The sequence below is a fragment of the Schistocerca cancellata genome, chromosome 3 (assembly GCF_023864275.1).
Source record: "Schistocerca cancellata isolate TAMUIC-IGC-003103 chromosome 3, iqSchCanc2.1, whole genome shotgun sequence".
NCBI lineage: Eukaryota > Metazoa > Arthropoda > Insecta > Orthoptera > Acrididae > Schistocerca > Schistocerca cancellata.
The window spans coordinates 109,863,304-109,889,388 of record NC_064628.1 but is presented as its reverse complement, the minus strand read 5'-3'; the positions used below and the strand labels follow the sequence as shown (position 1 = coordinate 109,889,388).

The window sequence follows — 26,085 nt, the reverse complement described above, 5'->3', positions numbered from 1 at the left end:
TGAGAGAAAAGAAAAAAGAAACAGCAGTAATCTTTCAAGAATTTAGTGTCCAAGTTTTGGGGGAATGTTAAGGACCCTGACTACAAAACCATTGTACAACGCATACTGGTATTGTATGGGGGTCAATGCTGTAAGATGAGCTTAACAGTTCATTTCTTACATTCCCATATTGACTATTCTCCAAAAAGTGTAGCAACCTACAGTGATGAACAGGGATGAAAGCTTTCACCAGGATGCCCGTAATATAGTGAGAGGTTTCCAAGGAGGGTGCATGTCAATGTGTTAACTGACTACAGGGTAATGTTCAATTGAGAAATCAGAGAAGGAATTTGGAACGATTTCAGAGCATCGTCAAAGAGAATAAGAAAATGCTTCACAAGAAAAAAGAGTAGAACTAAAATTGTGCATAAATCAGAAACTAATTTTTTATTAGTTCTAAGAAAGTATAATATGTTTAGTTCTTAGTAATAAATACCTGTTTCCATCAAACATTTGTTTTCATTTCTCAAAGAACCTATCTATATGTGATGGGAATTAAGCAAGTCATTTTTAGGATTTGCGACATTTAAAACATATAATTCGGCAAAAATATCGCATGCAGTGAGTAAATACCTTTTTCCCAGACCTGTATATTCCGAGTTCACCCCACAGTGGAGGATGGAATATAAACGTATAGGAAGCTTATTATACGGGGTGAGTCAGCTGCCTTTACCGACATGTTTTATGCAAACCACCTTCAAAAGCTAGATGCGAGATTTTGACATTATCTCGCTATGCACAAACTGTAAGTCCTAAAGAAAGCAATTTCTGCAGGAAATTTAGTGCAGTTAGGTATAGGACTGGAATACGTTTCCGCTGGAGGCCACGGTTTTCCAGTTATTGAAGAAAGATGCATTTGAAGGTCGTTTTTTAAAAAAAATGTTAAAATGTGTGTGAATTCGTTAGGGGCCCAACTGCTGAGGTCATCGGGCCCTAGACTTACACACTACTTAAACTAACTTATGCTAAGAATAACACACACATCCTTGAGCGAGGGAGGACTCGAACCTCCTGCGGGAAGGGCCGCGCAATCCGTGACATTGTGCCTCAAACCGCGCGGCCACTCCGCGCGGCAGGTCACTTTTGTACGTTTTTTTTAATAACTCAAAAACTGTGGCCTTTAGCGGAAACGTATCCCAGTACAAAATTTAACTACTTAAATTTACTAAAAGGTTCTGTTAATTTTTGTTTAGGATTAATAGTTTGTGTGTAGCGAGCGAGAGAATACGAAAATCTTGTGCATGGTGTCCGAAAGCGTTGCAGGTTGCATAACCCACGGGTGGAGACAGCCAACATATTATTTATATTAATGTTTTTTTTTCTATTAACTTGTTGTATGTGTTGTGGTGTCACCGCCAGACACCACACTTGCTAGGTGGTAGCTTTAAATCGGCCGCGTCCATTAGTACACGTCGGACCCGCGTGTCGCCACTGTCAGTAATTGCAGACCGAGCGCCACCACACGGCAGGTCTAGAGAGACGTACTAGCACTCGCCTCAGTTGTACGACGACTTTGCTAGCGACTACACTGACGAAGCCTTTCTCTCATTTGCCGAGAGACAGTTAGAATAGCCTTCAGCTAAGTCCATGGCTACGACCTAGTAAGGCGCCATTAGCCTTACAGTGCTTGTATTTAAAGACTCTCAATTGTATCGTCAAGAGCGATGTACCACAATGACGGAATAAAGTTAAGTATTCGAGGAGCTACGTACTTTTCTTTATAGCATTCATAAAGTATCCTGTTTCAGACCTCACGCCAGCCGGCGTGTGTATACGCGTGCCTTTCGGTTAACTGTTGTGGACTGACAAGACAGCCAGTCCACAGTGACGGGTAACCGAAAGGCACGCGTATACACACGCCGGCTGGCGTGAGGTCTGAAACAGGATACTTTATGAATGCTATAAAGAAAAGTACGTAGCTCCTCGAATACTTAACTTTATTCCGTCATTGTGGTACATCGCTCTTGACGATACAATTGAGAGTCTTTAAATACAAGCACTGTAAGGCTAATGGCGCCTTGCTAGGTCGTAGCCATGGACTTAGCTGAAGGCTATTCTAACTGTCTCTCGGCAAATGAGAGAAAGGCTTCGTCAGTGTAGTCGCTAGCAAAGTCGTCGTACAACTGAGGCGAGTGCTAGTACGTCTCTCTAGACCTGTCGTGTGGTGGCGCTCGGTCTGCAATTACTGACAGTGGCGACACGCGGGTCCGACGTGTACTAATGGACGCGGCCGATTTAAAGCTACCACCTAGCAAGTGTGGTGTCTGGCGGTGACACCACATGTGTCGCCACCGGCGCCAACCATGCGTGAATGCTCTGAAAAGCTAATCATTTGCATACCACAGCATCTTCTCCCTGTCGGTTAAATATCGCGTCTGTAGCACATCATTTTCGTGCTGTAGCAATTTTAACGGCCAGTAGTGTATAAAGAAACATGGTGTTCCACATTAGGCCCGAAAAGCGTCTTGCTTAAAATCTGCTATTCCTGCAAAAGTATCCGAGTAATTTTGAACGACGGATCTACTACAGGCGTTGGGGCCAGTAATAAAGTGAAACCTTGCAGTAGACCCGTCAACTGCACCCGCAAGTGTGGCCCTGGAGGCGTAGTGCGTCGCTCACCTGGATGCGGGGCTGCGCGAGATGCGCTGCTCGTCGAGTTGGCCGCCGTAGGCGAGGCTGTGCGCGTCCAGCCCCCAGCTGGCCAGCTCGTGCTCGTTGTGGCGGATGGCGGCCGCCGCGGCCGCGTAGTCGCCGCGGCTCACGTAGTCGTGCCCGCTGGGGCCGGACTCCCAGGGCGCGTGGTGCTCCGTGTGGTACACCTCGGGCGGGTGCTCGATGTGGTGCTCCGCGTGGTGCACCGGCACCGGCACCGGCACCGGCACCGGCACGTGGTGGTGGTGGTGCGCGATCTGCAAACGTGCACGGGCACAGCTGCAGCGACTGCTACACCGGGCTCAGCTTACTTCTAGTTAAAATGCTGCGAGTTTGGAGACAACTACGAAAGTGACTGTTCAAATTAAAAGCATGTAACAAATGTCATGTTGGTATGGAGGGTACTACACAGCATTTCAGTGCAACAGCACAAAGTGCTACATTCAGTATGCAAGGAAAGATTACAAAGCAGTTTCCTCATTCAGAAGTCGCACTTGCCTGTTGGTTGTTTGTGACATTATCGGATTGTGCCTAGCGTAAGATGGAGATACTTCTACCAGCACATGTCGGACACAGACGTTATCGTGGCTTACTGAAGCTACAGATCATCATTCCGTGATATTCTACCTCGCGTTACTCAGGATCTAACATTCTGCGTGTTCTAAGTCGTGTCTCCCTACCACTTTCGCGCAACGACGCTCTTTGTAAGTAGGCTGTTTATGTTTTCTCTATGTTAGTAGACTGTTTATGTTTTCTTCATGTAAGTTTGCTGTTTATGTTTTCTTATTGGCAACGTTACGTAGCGCTCTGTATGAAAATCACTGGCTGTGCTGTGTGCAGTCTGTGGCTAGTTTGCATTGTTGTCTGCCATTGTAGAGGGGCAGCTGGATGTGAACAGCGCGTAGCGTTGCGTAGTTGGAGGTGAGCCGCCAGCAGTGGTGGATGTGGGGAGAGAGATGTCGGAGTTTTGATAATTTGTAATAATGGATGTCAGTTATGAATATTAAGGTAAATACATTGTTTGTTCTCTATTAATATCTTTCATTTGCTAACTATCCCTATCAGTAGTTAGTGCCTTCAGTAGTTTGAATCTTTTATTTAGCTGGCAGTAGTGGCGCTCGCTGTATTGCAGTAGTTCGAGTAACGAAGATTTTTGTGAGGTAAGTGATTTCTGATAGGTATAGTTTAATGTTACTCAGGGCCATTCTTTTGCAGGGATTTTTGATAGTCAGATTGCGTTGCGCTAAAATTATTGTGTTTTTACGTCATTACAGACCATTTGACATTTCGATTCGATGTTATGTAACTCAGTAGTTAAATCTTCACGTGTTTGTTCAAGTGTGGTGTCTAACTTCTGAAGCTTTTGCTGTGTTTGTCTCTGATTTTGTTCCATTGTGTCTAACTTCTGAAGCTTTTGCTGTGTTTCTCTCTGATTTTGTTCCATTGTGTCTAACTTTTGAAGATTTTGTCCCATTTTTTTCTGATTTTGTTCAAGCGTTGTGTCTAACTTTTGTAGCCTTTGTCCCATTTGTTGCATTAACTGTAATAACAATGCACTGGTGTCTGAAACATGTTCCTCAGTGCTTTTCGGCAGTGAATTTGCACCGGCAACATTCACATTTTGACAAGCGGAAAATGTGTCTTGACTCATTTGAGAAAACGGTGAGGACGCAAAACCTGAATCTACAGTATTTGCAAAATTGTGTCCTATCATTTCGGATTCCTGAGGCGAGCTGTTGCCGACCGATCGATCGATAATGCTTCCCTGTTCACTACCTGTTTCACTGCCTACGCCATTGTTTGACGCCCGCTCCATTTCCCTATGCACAGTTACCAAATTACTACTTTGAATATTAGTTAATTCATTACATGGTGGGGCCAACACACTGCTTTCGTCTTCACTGTCATTTCTCAGTTTACTTTGGAGCCGAGTGTTACGTTTTTCACACGCCATTATTGTCACAATATTTCACACGATAACACAGAAAAGCACAATTTGAATAGCAAAAATAAGAGAACACATTAACATAGCACTGAAAATAATATGTAGTTAATTACAAGCGCAGCTGCGAAATACTTGGTGCAAATCTACATGCATGCCACAACTGTTTTACAGTACAACAATGAAAGACTGCAACTACAAAGGAGATTCTGTCTACAATTACGCGCTAGCAATAAACAAAAGCTACACTAAATACACAAACTACAAGAAAAAAAATCAGAAGATTCCAGTGAGGTATCCTAGGCTAAGGGTCGACATATGAAACGTCCCCTTAGAACAATTTATACACGACTGTGCTTAACCTGACACACAATAATTTTAGCGCAACGCAATCTGACTATCAAAAATCCCTGCAAAAGAATGGTCCTGAGTAACATTAAACTATACCTATCAGAAATCACTTACCTCACAAAAATCTTCGTTACTCGAACTACTGCAATACAGCGAGCGCCACTACTGCCAGCTAAATAAAAGATTCAAACTACTGAAGGCACTAACTACTGATAGGGATAGTTAGCAAATGAAAGATATTAATAGAGAACAAACAATGTATTTACCTTAATATTCATAACTGACATCCATTATTACAAATTATCAAAACTCCGACATCTCTCTCCCCACATCCACCACTGCTGGCGGCTCACCTCCAACTGCGCAACGCTACGCGCTGTTCACATCCAGCTATAGCAGTTCATGACAACAATGGCAGACAACAATGCAAACTAGCCACAGACTGCACACAGCACAGCCAGTGATTTTCATACAGAGCGCTACGTAACGTTGCCAATAAGAAAACATAAACAGCAAACTTACATAAAGAAAACATAAACAGCCTACTTACATAGAGAAAACATAAACAGCCTACTTACATCTTAGCGTGTTTCTTAGGGAATTGACTAGTTTGAACCTGGGACCTGTTGCCGATAAGGAGACGCCAGACCACGCATGACATGTAGAGTTCAGAAGAGTTCAGTGAGACTAGCGATGATATAATCAAATACTTAATGATTTCAGCGTCAGCCCCACTGCACTCCCTGTAAAAGAATCTTAATACTAACTAAATTTAGTGGAAGGGGTTCAAGGCTTTCCTATTTTTAGTTAGCTGGTAAAATAACGTCGATAATGCAGTTAAGTTTACCAGTGTTTATAAACACAGTGTTTATAAATTGTACTATGGATAAAAGGAAATATTTTAATACAGGATGATAAAAACCAACTGCCTTCAACAAAACTGTGAACGAATATTCCCTGACTGGGTTTCCAAGTTCTATAATGGATCGAAGGATGGCCTATGCCATATCACATCCATAATCTAGGTTTAAATTAAGTTTCATAAAAGAGAAAACTATCAAAAATGGTTTACAGTGACCCTCAATTATCTTTAATTAGTCTATTTAACTTGTCGTAAATTACAGTGGCTGATGTGGCTTCTCAATAATTATATAACAGAAAAATCATCGTGTTTCAGATTTTAACTTCAAGTGGCAGATGTGAATACCACGAAGTTTAATTGACGATCGACACTAGTATTACGTAAAAAGGGGATGTAACACGTGAGACTTCTGCAGTTCTGAGTCAAGCCTTATGCGCTCTTATGCAGCATCGCGTGCTTTCATTACCTTGTCGGTGGTTAGGCAGCGTCAGGGGTGGCTGGTGGCGCAGCTCCACACAGCTCGCCATCTCGGGAGCAACTGTCTCGAACTTATCCTTACTACTGTTTACCGAAGTTGGTTTAAGAAAAAGGTATCTGGCTGTGTTTTCAACTGACCAATCAGTGTCTCAATGTTAACCTTAAGCTCCACCTACAAAAATTCTGTCCATCCAACGGGAAACGTTATACCTTTCATGGTGGGGCAATGTTTTTAACGTTTGCTACGCAACAGAGACGCGTATAGTCTCTCGCTAAAACTTGCAGCTGGGGTGGCCCTTTTAGTGTATCCTAAGATCTATACTGTTCTTCTGGAGGGCTCTATCTTTTAACATGGGCTGGGGGATGGACCTCTTGGCGGTCGGCCGGCAACATGGGTGTCCCATTGTCCCGCTCTTATCGTAGGGCCTTCTAGCCTACATGGCTCTGCTCTCGGTCTCTGTTCTCGTTTCTCCCCTCGGAACTGCGTCTGTTTCACGGTGGGAAGGTGTGACATGCATTAGGATGTTCTTGTGTTACTCTGTTTTATTCCATTTGCTCACTCATTGATTGTATTACTTTGGTTAATTTAATGTCAGGATTTATTAGGAGCTATGTGATATATCCGGATTTGCTATCATGTCAGGGTTTTCGTGGAAGGTGTTGGTTTTGCCTGACACCTTACAAGGATCCAACGACCATCACGTGAATATGAAGTAAATTTCAGGAGGATCGAATCCAAGGACACGGAGGATCTCAACAGGCCCATGCGACTAGCGCCAGAGAGGACAGATGTAATATTACTCGACCGCGCATCAGCATACAGCCGCACGACCGCAGCTCGTGGTCTAGTGGCTAGCGTTGCTGGCTCTGGAGCACGGGTTCCCGGGTTCGATTCCCGGTCGGGATGGGGATTTTCTTTGCCCAGAGACTGGGAGTTGTGTGTTGTCTCCATCCTTTCATCATCATCATCATTCGTGACAGTGGCTAAATTGGATTATGTAAAAATTGGAGTGTGAAAAAAGTGGGACATTGTACGGGCGCTGATGACTGCGCAGTTGAGCGCTTCACAAACCACTCATTATCATTATCGTACAGCAGCGTCACATACCGAGAGCCATAAAATGGCCTTGTTTTGCAGCAAGACATTGCGACCGCGTGTGGAGCGCCATGGGCTGTTTACAAACGGCGAAAATTACTGTAACTTCCCTCACAAGGCAGACGAAAGCGGAGCACCGATAGTGCACACATGAGTGGCACTGTCTGTTGACATAACTCAGAGTTATGATTTTGCATAACGATGGAGGAATCTGTGCATGGAAGCTCTGAGGAAATTTAATGTTGCCAGAATTCATTCTTCACCTGGCGTGATGGTACGGGGCGTCATGGGTACACATCTCCTCTCTTTCGCAGTTCCCTCCTACTGTACTATATACGAAGAATAAGTATAATGCTATTCTTCCAGAGGTCGTAGTATTACAGCCGGCTGCTGTGGCCAAGCTGTTCTAGGCGCTGCTACGGTCGCAGGTTCGAATCCTGCCTCGGGCATGGATGTGTGTGGTCTCCTTAGGTTAGTTAGGTTTAAGTAGTTCTAAGTTGTAGGGGATTGATGACCTCAGTTGTTAAGTCCCATAGTGCTCAGAGCCATTTGAGCCATTTTTAAGTCTTACAGGCTAGCAGTGCAGAGCTGTTATCACGTGCCAGGCAGAGCAGCTCTCGTCATTTAGGCTGCAACAGAATGTGATTAACAAAGACATTGCATTCCGCACTGGCTGTCATTTTTCTCTTTTTTTCTCTTTGAAAAGTGCCTTAGTCCAAGTGAAAGAACTTTTAAGTATTAGGCTCTTCGAGATGAGCACCCAGACCCTTGTCTCCTCTGCAGTCATTCGCTGTTTCGTGCTGTGGTCTCTGTTCAAGTTATGCTCAACTAATATACCTGAAGACTGTAAAGTGTTTTTGTACCTTGTCTCTTTCGCAGAGGAATTACTGTTTCGCTTTGACGTAAAACAGATTTCTAACCTGTATTCTTTTATTACCTGTAAAAGGCCTTTTAGCATTCGTACACATCACACTTCTATGTGATCTTAATTCCACATATTTTTATGGCTTGACCTTTGCTATTTACCAAGTCACTACCATGTAACCTAAGCAGTTCACAGCTAACAGGCACTAAGTACAGGGTGTTTAAAAATGACCGGTATATTTGAAACGGCAATACAAACTAAACGAGCAGCGATAGAAATACACCGTTTGTTGCAATATGCTTGGGACAACAGTACATTTTCAGGCAGACAAACTTTCAAAATTACAGTAGTTGCAATTGTCAACAACAGATGGCGCTGCTGTCTGGGAAACTATATAGTACGATATTTTCCACATATCCACCATGCGTAGCAATAATATGGCGTAGTCTCTGAATGAAATTACCCGAAACCTTTGACAACGTGTCTGGCGGAATGGCTTCACATGCAGATGAGATGTACTGCTTCAGCTGCTCAATTGTTTCTGGATTCTGGCGGTACACCTGGTCTTTCACGTGTCCCCACAGAAAGAAGTCACAGGGGTTCATGTCTGGCGAATAGGGAGGCCAATCCACGCCTCCTCCTGTATGTTTCGGATAGCCCAAAGCAATCACACGATCATTGAAATATTCATTCAGGAAATTAAAGACGTCTGCCGTGCGATGTGGCCGGGCACCATCTTGCATAAACCACGAGGTGTTCGCAGTGTCGTCTAAGGCAGTTTGTACCGCCACAAATTCACGAAGAATGTCCAGATAGCGAGATGCAGTAATCGTTTCGGATCTGAAAAATGGGCCAATGATTCCTTTGGAGGAAATGGCGGCCCAGACCAGTACTTTTTGAGGATGCAGGGACGATGGGACTGCAACATGGGGCTTTTCGGTTCCCCATATGCGCCAGTTCTGTTTATTGACGAAGCCGTCCAGGTAAAAATAAGCTTCGTCAGTAAACCAAATGCTGCCCACATGCATATCGCCGTCATCAATCCTGTGCACTATATCGTTAGCGAATGTCTCTCGTGCAGCAATGGTAGCGGCGCTGAGGGGTTGCCGCGTTTGAATTTTGTATGGATAGAGGTGTAAACTCTGGCGCATGAGACGATACGTGGACGTTGGCGTCATTTGGACCGCAGCTGCAACACGGCGAACGGAAACCCGAGGCTGCTGTTGGATCACCTGCTACACTAGCTGCGCGTTGCCCTCTGTGGTTGCCGTACGCGGTCGCCCTACCTTTCCAGCACGTTCATCCGTCACGTTCCCAGACTGTTGAAATTATTCAAACAGATCCTTTATTGTATCGCTTTTCGGTCCTTTGGTTACATTAAACCTCCGTTGAAAACTTCGTCTTGTTGCAACAACACTGTGTTCTAGGCGGTGGAATTCCAACACCAGAAAAATCCTCTGTTCTAAGGAATAAACCATGTTGTCCACAGCACACTTGCACGTTGTGAACAGCACACGCTTACAGCAGAAAGACGACGTACAGAATGGCGCACCCACAGACTCCGTTGTCTTCTATATCTTTCACATCACTTGCAGCGCTATCTGTTGTTGAAAATTGTGACTACTGTAATTTCGAAAGTTTGTCCGCCTGAAAATGTACTGTTGTCCCAAGCATATTGCAACAAACGGTGTATTTCTATCGCTGCTCGTTTAGTTTTTATTGCCGTTTCAAATATACCGGTCATTTTTGAAACACCCTGTAGTTTCTCTACCTGCATCACTGCTGGATGTAACTCTGATGCCTTATGTGGAATATCTTAGCGCATTGTACAGGTCTGAACTCAGTGGGACCCGACCAGCAGATGTATAAAACGATGAGAAAAGTTTTGTTTTTTAAGTTACCAATGATGTGATTGTTGCAACGTATGTCTCTTAGTGTAGTCGTAGTGTCACTAATAATCAAAACAGAGGCCGGGTTGTCTCCCGGCAACTGCTTGAATTTTCAATACAAATCACCAAGAACGATGGCCGAAGACTTGTGGTATAAGGAATTCTCTTCGTTCTTTCTGAGGACTTGTCAACGAGGGCGAAAGAGTAGACAGAGATTCGGGACACGCGCTTGCTCTTAGAGTGAAAAATGCCCCAAAAATAGGGAAGAGTCAAAATTTGTCAACTACATGTGTATACATAAGATAATGGAAAGAAATGCATTAATAACATATATGGGGAGGTCATAAACAGTCTGAAAAGTTTGTAAGGGGGCTGCAGAGTAGATTGTGTTGAGAAATGATTGTTAAGAAAAGAATTCGATACGTTGTGCCATTTCCGGTTTAAGTATCATGAAATTAGCCAATCAGGCCTTTGCGCACGCAACTTCGAGCGGCTCGCCGTATACAATTAGTGCCAGTTGTTCTCATAGTGAAGATAATAGCGCAGGAGACTGCTCAGCCTTTGACTCGAATTCGATACATGCTTACGTTCCATTTCGAATTTTTGTATCTGCTGTTCGGTTTTAGGAAACCAAACTTAAAACACATTTGGTGACACCGTCTCTAGTAGACCGATTGAATTTGCGTGCTCAACGGCTTGACTGGTTAACTTCAGTGCTAATTAACTCGGAAAAGGCTCAATGAATCGAAGTTTTTTCTTAACAATTATTTCTCGGCACATGCTACTGTTCCTGACCGCTCTGTATATGCGGTTTGTGTTTGAAGAAAGGCCATGATAATCTTTCCATTGGCAAAACGTTACAGATAAGTCCCCTGTTCGGATCTCCGAGAGAGGACTGCCAATGTGTAGGTGTCCACCAGGAAAAGATTGATAACCAACGAAGAAGTAACATTCTACGAGTCAGAGCACGGAATGTCAGAAGTCTAGTGTGGTAGCGGTACTAAAAATATCTGAAAGGAGAGATGACAAGGATCATTGTGGACAAAGTGGCGATCAGTGAAATGAAACACAAAGAACATTAGGGTTGCTGGTCAGATGAATGCAGGGAAATGTCAACAACATCAGAGGGAGTAGAAGTCGTCATGAATGCGGAAGTGGGGTAGAGAACGAGTTTCGTAAACTGTCCAGTGTCAGAATTATTCTCATCGGAATGGACAGCAAACAATAGTTCAGCTGTTACATCACGACGTCCCTGTTAGAAGCTAAGCAGATAGAGGATGTCTATGGGGACTTTGAAAGGGACATGAAAGGGAAACAAAATTCAATAATTATGGACATCCGAAGTGCAATACTAGAGGAGGAAACAGAAGATAGTATTACGACAGAATGTGGGCTCGATAGGGGAAATGAGAGAGGAAGAAGACTGAGTTCTGCAGCAAATTTCAACTAGTAATAGTAAAACCATGACGTATTGCCTGTTAGCATTCGTCTCGGGATCTTCGGCCGACGTTTGTTCATTATTTTTCTGACGTTTCACTAGCACCAGCGACTGGTATTGTCAAGGATTCATTCTCCGTGGTGACATGGAATAGTTCATCTACTACGCAAATAATAGTAGACTATGTTTTGGAGACATTGTCAAATCAAGTGGTTTCTACTTTACACAACACACTCGTCTGCCATTCTGAGATCAAGAAACTGCCATATAAACAGTAGCAGAAGTACAAAGACACTGTTCCAAGATTAAAATTTGGGTCTACATACGAATCCAACTTCATTAGATTTATCTGCAGAGTGTAACTGATGTTAGCGCTAACTATTACTCCTGTGCTATTACTTATGTAGCTACTATATTAGTGTCTCTGTCAATGAAAGTGAAAACATCGAAAATGGAGCTCCGGATTGGATTGCTAACTGCAAAATATTCAACTTTAGCGACATGACGTACTATTCAAATGGCAATCACTTTTTATAGGGGAAAACATACCTTGTGCTGTTTAGGGCATTCACATTGTAAGAAAAGAGAAGGAAAGTCCATTGGCTGATTCTTTTCTGTAGGAAAGAGACCCCGTCACTGATTTCGGGAATATTGACATTATTATTTACATTTCCGCTACAAAAGTTCTGGAAATGTAAATGCAGAACTAAAAATGTGATACGGTGTTATGTGAATGCTTTAACTTGCTAGTTTTACCTAGAGGCGGGATGGGGGGGTTGTATAAGATACTAAGATACCGGTAGAATTAGGGTCTGAAGTATCGTGTCCACCCTACAATGCCAACGTCAGCAATCAGCTGCGCGGTAGTCGTTAATAAATGCGTTGAGTACACCACATTACTTTGTATTGTTCATTGTTTTCTTTTCTTATTTTGAAATGAGACTAATCCGGGCCCATCGCGGTGTTCGACTACAAGTTCGTGTACAACTCTCACACCAGCCGGAATGGCGACAATATATTGTGTTTTCACAGAACATCTACATCTACGTGATTACTCTGCTACTCACAGTTAAGTGCCTGGCAGAGGGTTCAATGAACCACCTTCAAGCTGTCTCTCTACCGTTTCACTCTCGAACGGCGCGCGGAAAAAAATGAGCACTTAACTTTTTCTGTGAGAGCCCTCATTTCTCTTCTTTTATCACGATGATCATTTATCGCTATGTAGGCGGGTGCCAACAATATATTTTTGCAATCGGGCGAGAAAACTGCTGATTGAAATTTCATGAGAAGGTCACGCTGTAACGCAAAACGCCTATGTTTTAATGATTGCTACTCCAATTCACGTATCGTGTCTGTGGCAATATCTCCTCTATTTCGGGATAGTATAAAACGAGCCGTCCTTTTTTGAACTTTTTGATGTCATCCATTAGTCCCAACCGTTGCGAATGCCGCACCGCACAGCAGTATTCCAGAATAGGGCGAACAAGCATGGTGTAAGCAATCTCTTTAGTAGACCTGTTGCAATGTCTAAGTGTTCTGCCAACGAAAATCAAATGGCTCTGAGCACTATGGGACTTAACTTCTGAGGTCATCAGTCCCCTAGAACTTAGAACTACTTAAACCTAACTAACCTAAGGACATCACACACATCCATGCCCGAGGCAGGATTCGAACCTGCGACCGTAGCGGTCGCACGTTTCCAGACTGTAGCGTCTAGAACCGCTCGGCCACTCTGGCCGGCGTTCTGCCAATGAATCGCAGTTTTTTGTTTGGACTACCCACAACATTATCCATGCGATCGTCCCAATTTAGGTTTTTTATAATTGTAATCCCTAGTATTTAGTTGAATTTATACCCTTCAGGTTTGAGTGACTTGTCGCGCCATCGAAATTTAGCGGATTTCTTTTATTACTTATGTGAAGAACTTCAAACTTTTCTTTTTTCGGGGTAAATTGCCATTTTTCGCACCATACAGATATCTTATCTAAATAATTTTGCAATTCGTTTTGGTTGTCTGATGACTTGACAAGACGGTAAATGACAGCATCATTTGCAACGAGTCTAATAGGGCTACTCAGATAGTCGCCTATGTCGTTAATTTAGATCAGGAAGAATAGAGGGCCTATAACACTTCCTTGGGGAACGCCGGATATTACTTCTGTTTTACCTGATGACTTTCCGTCTGTTACTACGAACTGTGACCTTTCTGACAGGAAATCACGAATCCAGTCGCACAACTGAGGCGATATTCCATATGTATGCAGTTTGAGCAGAAGACGCTTGTGAAGAACGGTGTCGAAAGCCTTCTGGAAATCTAAAAATATGGAATCAATTTGACATCCCCTGTCGATAGCACACATTATTTCACGAGGATAAAGAGCTAGTTGTGTTTCACAAGAACGATATTTTCTGAAGCCGTGTTGAGAATGTATCAATAAATCGTTTACTTCGATAGCGTAGAGCACTGTCAGCCCTACGAGGGGACGTGCGGGTTTGCACCCGCACCGCTCTTCCCTCATCGGGCAGCCAAATTTCTCGTTTGTTTACATTCTTGTGCGATTGCCATTCTGTAGTGACCACACCACAGTGTATACAAACAGCGCCAGAGGAACCAGACTGTCGGTCATTTGTTCTGGCTGCGATTTCGATACAGATGTGACTCGCATCTCCGTCTTACGTACAAGCCCCAAACACGCTATGCCATTTGAGATATTCAGTAGTAATGGTACTGTGTACTGTCAAGATACATAACGTTAAGTTCTATGCACTCAAACATGCTGCTTTTATTACCATTAATTAGCTTTTAAAATTCCAGTAATTATGGGTTTCTGGAGCGTAATACTGGAGAAGGAAACAATGTTACGAAGGAATGTAGGTTCAAATGTTCAAACGTGTGTGAATTCCTAAGGGACCAAACTGCTGAGGTCATCGGTCCTTAAACTTACACACTACTTAAGCTAACTTATGCTAAGAACAACACTCAAGCCCGAGGGGGGACTCGAACCTCCGGCGGGAGGGGCAGCGCAATCCGTGACATGGTGCCTCAAATAGCATGCCCACTTCGCGTGGCAATGTTGGCTCGTTAGGGAGGATGAGAGAGGAGAAAGACTGAGTTCTGCAATAAATTTCAACTAATAATAGTGAATAACGTGAGATATTGCCTGTTAGCACTCGTCTCTGGATCTTCGGCCGACGTTACTTCAGTTATTTTTCTGACGTTTCGCCGGCCCCGGTGGCCAAGTGGTTCTAGGCGCTTCAGTCCGGAACCGCGCGACTGCTACGGTCGCAGGTTCGAATCCTGTCTCGGGCATGGACGTGTGTGATGTGCTTACGTTAGTTAGGTTTAAGTAGTTCCAAGTTCTAGGGGACTGATGACTTCAGATTTTAAGTCCCATAGTGCTCAGAGTCATCTGACGTTTCGCCACCACCAGCAACTGGCACTGTCAAAGATTCATCCTCTGTAGTGGCCTGGAAATAATCTGTAGACCTAGCAACATGACAGTTATATTCTTACGAGGACTGTTCACTTTGTTCTGTCTTTCTTTATACAACAAAGGTGATATTATATTCTATTGTATGCCATCTTTACAAAATACTTGTGTCAAGTTGTTTTCTTCTGGCATATGGCACTTCACGACGTTTGCAACTTATTCTCTAATAAGGTATTGTTGTTGTTTATTGCAAGACGCACGTTTCTGTTATTATAGCCCTTGAGATTTATTTTATAGTATCGCTTGCATTTCTGTTTTCTTTGTCTTACAGTGGGGTTATCTGCCACACCGTGAAGCCAGTTACGGTGTATGTTCGCCTAATGAGAGGCTTATGTAATAACAGACAGGATAATCAACCTGCAGGTAGGCTGGGAAGTTCCCACAGTGACACAGCTGCTCCTTGTAATCTGTTTCTGTACCCGTGTTAAAACTGCATGCCTGCCAGCAATTAGCTGCTTAATTCTGAGGTGTCATAATAACCTAATGAAATGTTGTTGAAACTGCGTCTCATGGAGACACTCAAAATACCTTTAAGTGGAGATTTTGAAAACAGAATTAAAAACTTGTTAATATTCTGTATATTAAGGTAGCGTTTAGTGTATAACTTGATATAGCGATTTTGACGAGATTAGTGAAAATAAATTAATTCAATGGCAGTGAAAAAGCAGGTTAAAAAAACACTACAGGATGAAAAGAATGGAGTTGTCTCGCAGATGCTTGAAAAAAGTCATGCGAACGTGTTCTTAGCAGTGGAACGAAAAAAAATTTAAATATGTGGATTGACATTATAGGCAGCTTCTCGAACAACAGATAAATGCAACAAGCAATTAGACACTACATAAGTTGGCCACACTTTTAGTGAAATGCCCCCCCCCCCCACACACACATACACACGAAAAACATTCGGCAAAGTGATCATTTTTCTCTCCCACCTCTACCATCTCGGCTCTCTTAAAATCCTACACTATTTCTAGGACTCGAGGATATCATCACACTCAGATATAAAATGTTGAAACTGATGACAACAATATGTATTAGAATGTCGGCCCATATGCACAAAGCAAGATTATAGCTGTGTGAAGACCTACTGTAACGAATATAGTTAATATTTCATTTCTATAATGAAGTGTTGTTTGTATGGTATATGAACAGATACGTTAGCAGCATTGTGAGTGTAGGCGCTACCTAGAAAAAATATGCTGTTAATCTTATCAATGTTTCAAATAAACAACATTACCACACGGACCAAAACGAACTGCTGTTATTCTCAGGAACGTTACAAATATAAAAATAAAAGAAAGATGCCTAAAAACCATTCGTCTTGATAAAATATATTAGTTGTAAACAGAAACTATCAGTGGACTTTGGTACAATAATACTTGTACAATTTTCTTGTAAATCCTGCATTCTTGATCTGAGATCTCTCGCAGAGGTGTCCCATTTGGTTTTTAGAGATTTTATTCATACTTCTTTCGTCTCGTGCCGCAGTAATTATCGAGTGTTGCCGGTAACGCAGACTAGCCAAGATCCTATACCCTTCGACATGTTTAATGGGGTACGTTGGTAGTCCTGCTTAGAGAAGATGGCGTTTCGAATAAAGCGAAAAATGTGTACGCGTTAATTGCTCTGCCGAAAGATGACAACTTTCTTGGCGTTGTGGAAACGAGAAGTATGTACAGCATGATGTGCTGGAGGCACCCTGCATTGTGCAACAAATGTGACAGGTGTTGTAGGGTATTATATATTTATAAATGACAAAAGAGTCAGTGTTAAAGCCGTGGCATGTGATGAAAATGATTTCGCAAGTATGGTAATGGATAACATTAGCTCTTTGCTTACAGAAATCAAATGGCACTTAATTGAAAAAAATTGAAATGCAATTAACTATGACGGTTTCAATAACTATATTAGTCCTTACTACTACTCTGACCACTTTGTGAGGTTTATGAAATATGTTCTTACCACTATCTAAAGCACTTTATGAGGTTTATGTCGATGATATACAAAGTGTGAACTTGTAATTAGTGTTGCAGTGCAGTCCATGGAACAGTGGTAATTAGTTTTATTCCAAATATGCTGCTTTTAAGCTGGCTAATGACATATTATTCTAACAAATTTCATCGTGTGAAAAATGTTGATCAGTCTGCCTAAGACGGAACATTAAAAGTCTGCTGTGCTTGGAGATGACGAGGAGGAAACTCGTTGACACACTGTTTGACGCAAGTGACAAGAAGATTTCATCAATAAAATTCTGCGATAAAGGCTGTATTCTTGAGTATAATTCAAGACGTCCTTACGGAGCAGTGTGCGCGCTCTGTGGAACGGGTCGAAGTGGTTTAGCGGTTAAGACTATGGATTTCTATTCAAGATGGTTGGGATCCAATTGTCCGCTCAGTTAACCTTGTTCGACGTTTACGTAGTTTCCTTATTTGTTTCAGGTGAAAGCTGTGGTTGTTCATTCATTCCACTGGACCACTGGCACTTTGTTTACACTAAAAGTTTTCATCTTTTACAACCACAAAGCTGAATAAAAATTCCGCAAACGGTCGCGAGCAGGTTAATTCTTCCGAGAAAAAACAGCAAGCAGTCACTGTTAAAAACGTTATTTATATATAAAAAAAGAAAGAGAACGAGTAGCGCCATTGCCGGCATCGAATTGACAGCCTCTTCAGAGCGTTATTCGCGTTTAAAATTACCTACAGCTTAGGACGAATATGGGATACTAGCTGATTTCGTTATGTGGGAAGTTTCTTGCGGTGGTGTTTCCATCGAAAAATCCTGTGTCTGTTTAAGGAACTGCTGAGCGCATTCAAAGTAGTTTATATTTCTACGAACTATAAGCAAGGCTGCACAAATTTTCGAACTTTAAAGACACAGATAGGATGGAGGACAACATGGCTGTTTACATACGAAGATAGTGACTTACAAAGACAAAACAGAATGAAAGCAAGTACCTTTCACAGCAAATGTGTGGTGATCAATGCTACACGTTAGTCGACAATTAAAAAAGAAAAGGACGCTGGCCAACGAAAGCCTGGATGCACACCTTGGCAGAAAATCCTAAGAAATTTTGGTCTTATGTGAAAGCGGTAGGTGGATCAAAACAAAATGTCCAGACACTCTGTGACCAAAATGGTACTGAAACAGAGGATGACAGACTAAAGGCCGAAATTCTAAATGTCTTTTTCCAAAGTTGTTTCACAGAGGAAGATTGCACTGTAGTTCCTTCTCTAGATTGTCGCACAGATGACAAAATGGTAGATATCGAAATAGACGACAGAGGGATAGAGAAACAATTAAAATCGCTCAAAAGAGGAAAGGCCTCTGGACCTGATGGGATACCAGTTCAATTTTACACAGAGTACGCGAAGGAACTTGCCCCCCTTCTTGCAGCGGTGTACCGTAGGTCTCTAGAAGAGCGTAGCGTTCCAAAGGATTGGAAAAGGGCACAGGTCATCCCCGTTTTCAAGAAGGGACGTCGAACAGATGTGCAGAACTATAGACCTATATCTCTAACGTCGATCAGTTGTAGAATTTTGGAACACGTATTGTGTTCGAGTATAATGACTTTTCTGGAGACTAGAAATCTACTCTGTAGGAATCAGCATGGGTTTCGAAAAAGACGGTCATGTGAAACCCAGCTCGCGCTATTCGTCCACGAGACTCAGAGGGCCATAGACACGGGTTCACAGGTAGATGCCGTGTTTCTTGACTTCTGCAAGGCGTTCGATACAGTTCCCCACAGTCGTTTATTGAACATAGTAAGAGCATATGGACTATCAGACCAATTGTGTGATTGGATTGAGGAGTTCCTAGATAACAGGACGCAGCATGTTATTCTCAATGGAGAGAAGTCTTCCGAAGTAAGAGTAATTTCAGGTGTGCCGCAGGGGAGTGTCATAGGACCGTTGCTATTCACAATATACATAAATGACCTGGTGGATGACATCGGAAGTCCACTGAGGCTTTTTGCAGATGATGCTGTGGTGTATCGAGAGGTTGTAACAATGGAAAATTGTACTGAAATGCAGGAGGATCTGCAGCGAATTGACGCATGGTGCAGGGAATGGCAACTGAATCTCAATGTAGACAAGTGTAATGTGCTGCGAATACACAGAAAGATAGATCCTTTATCATTTAGCTACAAAATAGCAGGTCAGCAACTGGAAGCAGTTAATACCATAAATTATCTGGGAGTACGCATTAGGAGTGATTTAAAATGGAATGATCATATAATGTTGATTGTCGGTAAAGCAGATGCCACAACTGAGATTCATTGGAAGAATCCTAAGGAAATGCAATCCGAAAACAAAGGGAGTAGGTTACAGTACGCTTGTTCGCCCACTGCTTGAATACTGCTCAGCAGTGTGGGATCCGTACCAGATAGGGTTGATACAAGACATAGAGAAGATCCAACGGAGAGCAGCGCGCTTCGTTACAGGATCATTTAGTAATCGCGAAAGCGTTACGGAGATGATAGATAAACTCCAGTGGAAGACTCTGCAGGAGAGACGCTCAGTAGCTCGGTACGGGCTTTTGACAAAGTTTCGAGAACATACCTTCACCGAAGAGTCAAGCAGTATATTGCTCCCTCCTACGTATATCTCGCGAAGAGACCATGAGGATAAAATCAGAGAGATTAGAGCCCACACAGAGGCATACCGACAATCCTTCTTTCCACGAACAATACGAGACTGGAATAGAAGGGAGAACCGATAGAGGTACTGAAGGTACCCTCCGCCACACACCGTCAGGTGGCTTGCGGAGTATGGATGTAGATGTAGATGAACCGCCCATATGAAATAGACGAGATAGCTAAATTTTGTCCTGATTTATATTTTCTGTTGCCTTCATAATTCGATTCACGCCAATGCTGCGATTTGACCGGTTCACATCCACGTCGTTGCCCTACAGAAGTTCTTCCACGACTGTAATGATATCGTCACTGACACGACACGAAGTACAGTCCCGATATTCTTTGGTGCACAGAGGCCATGTTACATTGCATAGATATCAATAAAAATGAGTGAGCCCTGGCATCGGACGCGCAGCTGAAGTTCACGATGGTGGAGGCAGACTAAAACGTGGAAAATACCGTGAAGAAGTGCATCCTGCTTGCAAGTGGAGTGTCGTTCAGGTAACTTCTGTTGTCCTACGTAGGATGAATAAATGGAACACGTCTGCCATCATCTATTGCCGACGAACAACAGAAACTGTTCAGTCTTGAGCATCTAACAGTTAAACCACAGAATACCTTAGGGGGATCCTATTTTTCGGTTCACTTTCTGCCTCCAAATTCTGCCAAAATGGTGCTCTAAATGCTCCAACGATATAAGGGTGCCTGCATGACATCCCTCTACATCTTTCCACCCGGAAGTCACATAGTACTAAATGGCTCTTAGCACTATGGGACTTAACATCTATGGTCATCAGTCCCCTAGAACTTAGAACTACTTAAACCTAACTAACCTAAGGACATCACACAACACCCAGTCAGTCATCACGAGGCAGAGAAAATCCCTGACCCCGCCGGGAATCGAACCCGGGAACCCGGGTGCGGGAAGCGAGAACGCTACCTCACGACCACGAGCTGCTGACTCACATAGTACTGAACACACAGGGTGACAGTTATTGAATACATGAAATAAAATCGTCATGGCTTCTGAACGGTTTGCGTTAGGAAGTTAAACTGCACGGCTGGCCGCGGGCCTGATGGGAATTAGTATGGTTTGGTTTAGTGATGAAGCCCATTTTTATTGGGATGGGTTCGTTAATAAGTAAAACGGGCGCATCTGGGAGACTGAGAACCGGTATTTTGCGATAGAGAAGTCTCTTCACCCTCAACAGGAGACTGTGTGATGTGCAGTGTCCAGTCACTGAATAATCGGTGTGATATTCTTTCCGAATGGTATGTATAGGTTTTGGAAGATGGTTTCATTCTCATTATCCAAAATGACCCTGATTTCGACAAGATGTGGTTCATGCAAGACGGACTAGACCCCATCGTACCAGGAGATTTTTTGGTGTCCTGGAGGAGCATTTTGGAGACCGCATTCTGACTCTGAAGTACCCAGAGGCCACTGGCATAGGTCCCGACTGGCCGCCCTGTTCTCCGGATCAGAACACATGCTACTCCTTTTTGTGGGGCTATATTGAAGACAAGGTGTACAGCAATAAACGCAAAACCACTGCTGATCTGAAGACAGGAGGTCATCGACAGCATTGGTGTTCCGAAACTTCAGCGGGTCATGCAGAACTTCATTATTTGTATGCGCCACATCAGCGTCAATGATGGCAGACATATGGAACATGTCGTAACCCAAATCCGCATATCTGTAGTGACGTTTAAATTTTGAATAAAGTGAGTGCGCGCCGTAGTTTTTAACTAATTTACGTTTTTTTCCTCGCAAATCAACAATTGTCCCCCTGTATTTAGTATTCCACCGACCGGAATGAGCGCTCCAACGAATATCTGTGAGTTGTCCTTGTGGTTGTCAATGAGTATTAGCGGTAATGGTTCAAGATTGTTCCCCTACCCTTTCGCTTTCACAGATAGTCCATGTCAAGACACGTCGCCAACGTTCACAGAGAGAGAGCACTATACTCTGTTAGGTAACCGCCTAACTCATTTACTTATCAGTGTACGCAAGTCACTTAAAAACTGGAAGCACAAGCAGTACCAAAGTAGGCTGTTATCAACTTTGTTGTTGTTGTGGTCTTCAGTCCTGAGACTGGTTTGATGCAGCTCTCCATGCTACTCTATCCTGTGCAAGCTTCTTCATCTCCCAATACGTACTGCAGCCTACACCATTCTGAATCTGTTTAGTGTATTCATCTCTTGGTCTCCCTCTACTATTTTTACCCTCCACGCTGCCCTCCAATACTAAATTGGTGATCCCTTGATGCCTGAGATCATGTCCTACCAACCGATCCCTTCTTCTTGTCAATTTGAGCCACAAACTCCTCTTCTCCCCAATCCTATGCAATATTTCCTCATTACTTACGTGATCTACCCATCTAATCTTAAGGCATTCTTCTGTAGCACCACATTTCAAAGGCTTCTATTCTCTTCTTGTCCAAAATATTTATCGTCCATGTTTCACTTCCATACATGGCTACACTCCATACAAATACTTTCAGAAACGACTTCCTGACATTTAAATCTATACTCGATGTTAATAAATACCTCTTCTTCAGAAACGCTGTCCTTGCCATTGCCAGTCTACATTTTATATCCTCTCTACTTCGACCATCATCAGTTACTTTGCTCCCCAAATAGCAAAACTCCTTTACTACTTTAAGTGTCTCATTTCCTAATCTAATACCCTCAACATCGCCTGACTTAATTCGACTACATTCCATTATCCTCGTTTTGCTTTTGTTGATGTTCATCCTATATCCTCCCTTCAAGACACTGTCCATTCCGTTCAACTGCTCTTCCAAGTCCTTTGCTGTCTCTGACAGAATTACAAGGTCATCGGTGGACCGTAAAATTTTTATTTCTTCTCCATGGATTTTAATACCTACTCTGAATTTTTCTTTTGTTTCCTTTACTGCGTGCTCAATATACAGATTGAATAACATCGGGGAGAGGCTACAACCCTGTCTCACTTGCTTCCCAACCACTGCTTCCCTTTCATGTCCCTCGACTCTTATAACTGCCGTCTGGTTTCTGTACAAATTGTAAATAGCCTTTCGCTCCCTGTATTTTACCCCTGCCACCTTCAGAACTTGAAAGAGATTATTACAGTCAACATTGTCAAAAGCTTTCTCCAAGTCTACAAATGCTAGAAACGTAGGTTTGCCTTTTCTTAATCTAGCTTCTAAGATAAGTCTTAGGGTCAATATTGCCTTACGTGTTCCCATTTTTCTACGGAATCCAAACTGATCTTCTCCGAGGTCGATTTCTACCAGTTTCTCCATTCGTCTGTAAAGAATCCGCGTTAAAATTTTGAGGCCGTGACTTATTAAACTGACAGTTCGGTAATTTTCACATCTGTCAACGCCTGCTTTCTTTGGGATTGGAATTATTATATTCTTCTTGAAGTCTGAGGGTATTTCGCCTGTGTCATACATCTTGCTCACCAGATGGTAGAGTTTTGTCAGGACTGGCTCTCCCAAGGCTGTCAGTAGTTCCAATGGAATGTTGTCTACTCCCGGGGCCTTGTTTCGACTCAGGTCTTTCAGTGCTCTGTCAAAATCTTCACGCAATTTCGTATCTCCCATTTCATCTTCATCTACATCTTCTTCCATTTCTATAATATTGTCCTCAAGTACATTGCCCTTGTGTAGACCCTCTATATACTCCCTCCACCTTTCTGCTTTCCCTTCTTTGCTTACAACTGGGTTTCCATCTGAGCTCTTGATATTCATCCAAGTGGTTCTCGTTTCTCCAAAGGTCTCTTTAATTTTCCTGTAGGCAGTATCTATCTTACCCTAGTGAGATAAGCCTCTACATCCTTACATTTGTCCTCTAGCCATGCCTGCTTAGCCATTTTGCACTTCCTGTCGATCTCAATTTTGAGACGTTTGTATTCCTTTTTGTCTGCTTCATTTACTGCATTCTTGTATTTTCTCCTTTCATCAATTAAATTCAATATTTCTTCTGTTACCCAAGGATTTCTACTAGCCCTCGTCTTTTCACCTACTTGATCCTCTGCTGCCTTCACCACTTCATCTCTCAAAGCTATCCATTCTTCTTCTACTGTATTTCTTTCTCCCATTCTTGTCAGTTGTTCCTTTATGCTCTTCCCGAAACTCTGTACAACCTCTGGTTCTTTCAGTTTAACAGGTCCCATCTCCTCAAATTCCCACCTTTTTGCAGTTTCTTCAGTTTTAATCCACAGTTCATAACCAATAGATTGTGGTCAGAGTCCACATCTGCCCCTGGAAATGTGTTACAATTTAAAACCTGGTTCCTAAATATCTGTCTTACCATTATATAATCTATCTGATATCTTCTAGTATCTCCAGGGTTCTTCCAGGTACACAATCTTCTTTCATGATTCTTGAACCAAGTGTTAGCTATGAGTAAGTTATGCTCTGCGCAAAATTCTACCAGGCGGCTTCCTCTTTCATTTCTTAGCCCCAATCCATATTCACCTACTATGTTTCCTTCTCTCCCTTTTCCTACTTTCGAATTACAATCACACATGACTATTAAATTTTCGTCTCCCTTCACTACCTGATTAATTTCTTTTATCTCATCATACATTTCTTCAATTTCTTCGTCACCTGCAGAGCTAGTTGGCATATAAACTTGTACTACTGTAGTGGGCATGGGCTTCGTGTCTATCTTGGCCACAATAATGTGTTCACTATGCTGTTTGTAGTAGCTTACCTGCACTCCTATTTTTTTATTCATTATTAAACCTACTCCTGCATTACCCCTATTTGATTTTGTATTTATAATCCTGTGTTCACCTGACCAAAAATCTTGTTCCTCCTGCCACCGAACTTCGCTAATTCCCACTATATCTAACTTTAACCTATCCATTTCCCTTTTTACATTTTCTAATCTATCTGCCCGATTAAGGGATCTGACATTCCACGCTCCGATCCGTAAAACGCCAGTTTTCTTTCTCCTGATAACGACGTCCTCCTGAGTAGTCCCCGCCCGGAGATCCGAATGGGGGACTATTTTACCTCCGGAATATTTTACCCAAGAGGACGTCATCATCATTTAATCAGACAGTAAAGATGCATGCCCTCGGGAAAAATTACGGCCGTAGTTTCCCCTTGCTTTCAGCCTTTCGCAGTACCAGCACAGCAAGGCCGTTTTGGTTAATGTTACAAGGCCAGATCAATCAATCATCCAGACTGTTGCCCCTGCAACTACTGAAAAGGCTGCTGCCCCTCTTCAGGAACCACACGTTTGTCTGGCCCCTCAACAGATACCCCTCCGTTCTGGTTGCACCTACGGTACGGCTATCTGTGTCGCTGAGGCACACAAGCATCCCCATCAACGGCAAGGTCTATGGTTCATGGGGGGGGGGGGGGGGGTTATTAACTTATCACCTATGAAATAAATACTTGATAATGCAAATATAAGAAAACAATACAATTACCAATATGTACTTCTGCATTAGGCTCACATAAATGAAGGAGCACGGAAAAAAGAGGAAGTACGTTAAGTGGAGGTCGGGTCTCACCTGGTGGTGATGGTGGTGGTACTTGGAGGCGTGCAGGCCGTGGTAGTAGGCGCAGAACTTGAAGAGGCCGGCGAAGGCGGGGAAGAGGAAGAGCAGCACCTTGAGGAAGAGCTTCTTGGCGGCGCCGGCTCCCAGCAGCGCGGGCAGCAGGAACATCAGCTTCACCTTGATCATCTTGATCACCATCAGCAGCGCGAAGAAGCTCATCATCAGCTTCTTCTTGAAGTAGTTGTCTGGAAGGCAAGAGGGTGCCGGTCACGCGGACAGCTCGCTCAGTGTGCATTATTGAATTTCAGGTTTAGGTAGTTGTGCACATTTCTTTCACTTTCAGCTAACCTTAACTAGTCATAAGAATCGATATATACTCGTAACTGGTCGCAGCCCCTCAGTGCATAGACACACAGTGAAGAAGACGGCGCAGACGTTCAACTTACTACTTAGCAACTAAAGCAGGTCGTAAACCTTATTCACTATCTTAAGATTTGAAGCAATGACCTATCTTAGTTTCTGTAGTATACCTTCATTGTTATTACATAAATAAACTATACTGTACGTTATAATTGAAGTTTTCTGTGATCTGCTGAATAAATTTATGTATACTTCCTGTTTCATTTCTGAATTGCCTACTTATTATTTTACTGACTTACATCTACACGGCAGTTATCGCGCGAAAATACTCCTGAAGCTCCCTTAAAGCCCGAAAAAGTCTTAATAGGCTTCAAAGCAAAAATTAGTAATAAGTCGCTCTTTGAATTTTGGGGAGTGTGGATAGATGACTTTTATGTACTAAATACAAGAGCAGTTCGTATGCTGTTACCATTTTCAACATCCT

The 26,085-nt window shown here is 42.9% G+C and overlaps 1 protein-coding gene across 1 annotated transcript in view; it reads right to left on the bottom strand.

Annotated features, from left to right (window-relative positions):
- LOC126176055 (uncharacterized) overlaps nucleotides 1–26,085 on the bottom strand; it is a 186,368-nt gene that overhangs the window by 103,138 nt on the left and 57,145 nt on the right. Inside the window, exons 2-3 of the mRNA XM_049923187.1 lie at nucleotides 25,254–25,486; nucleotides 2,659–2,948 (exon numbers count right to left, since the gene is read on the bottom strand). Of these exons, the coding sequence (XP_049779144.1) occupies nucleotides 2,659–2,948; nucleotides 25,254–25,486 (523 nt within the window). The remainder of the gene's footprint in view (nucleotides 1–2,658; nucleotides 2,949–25,253; nucleotides 25,487–26,085) is intronic.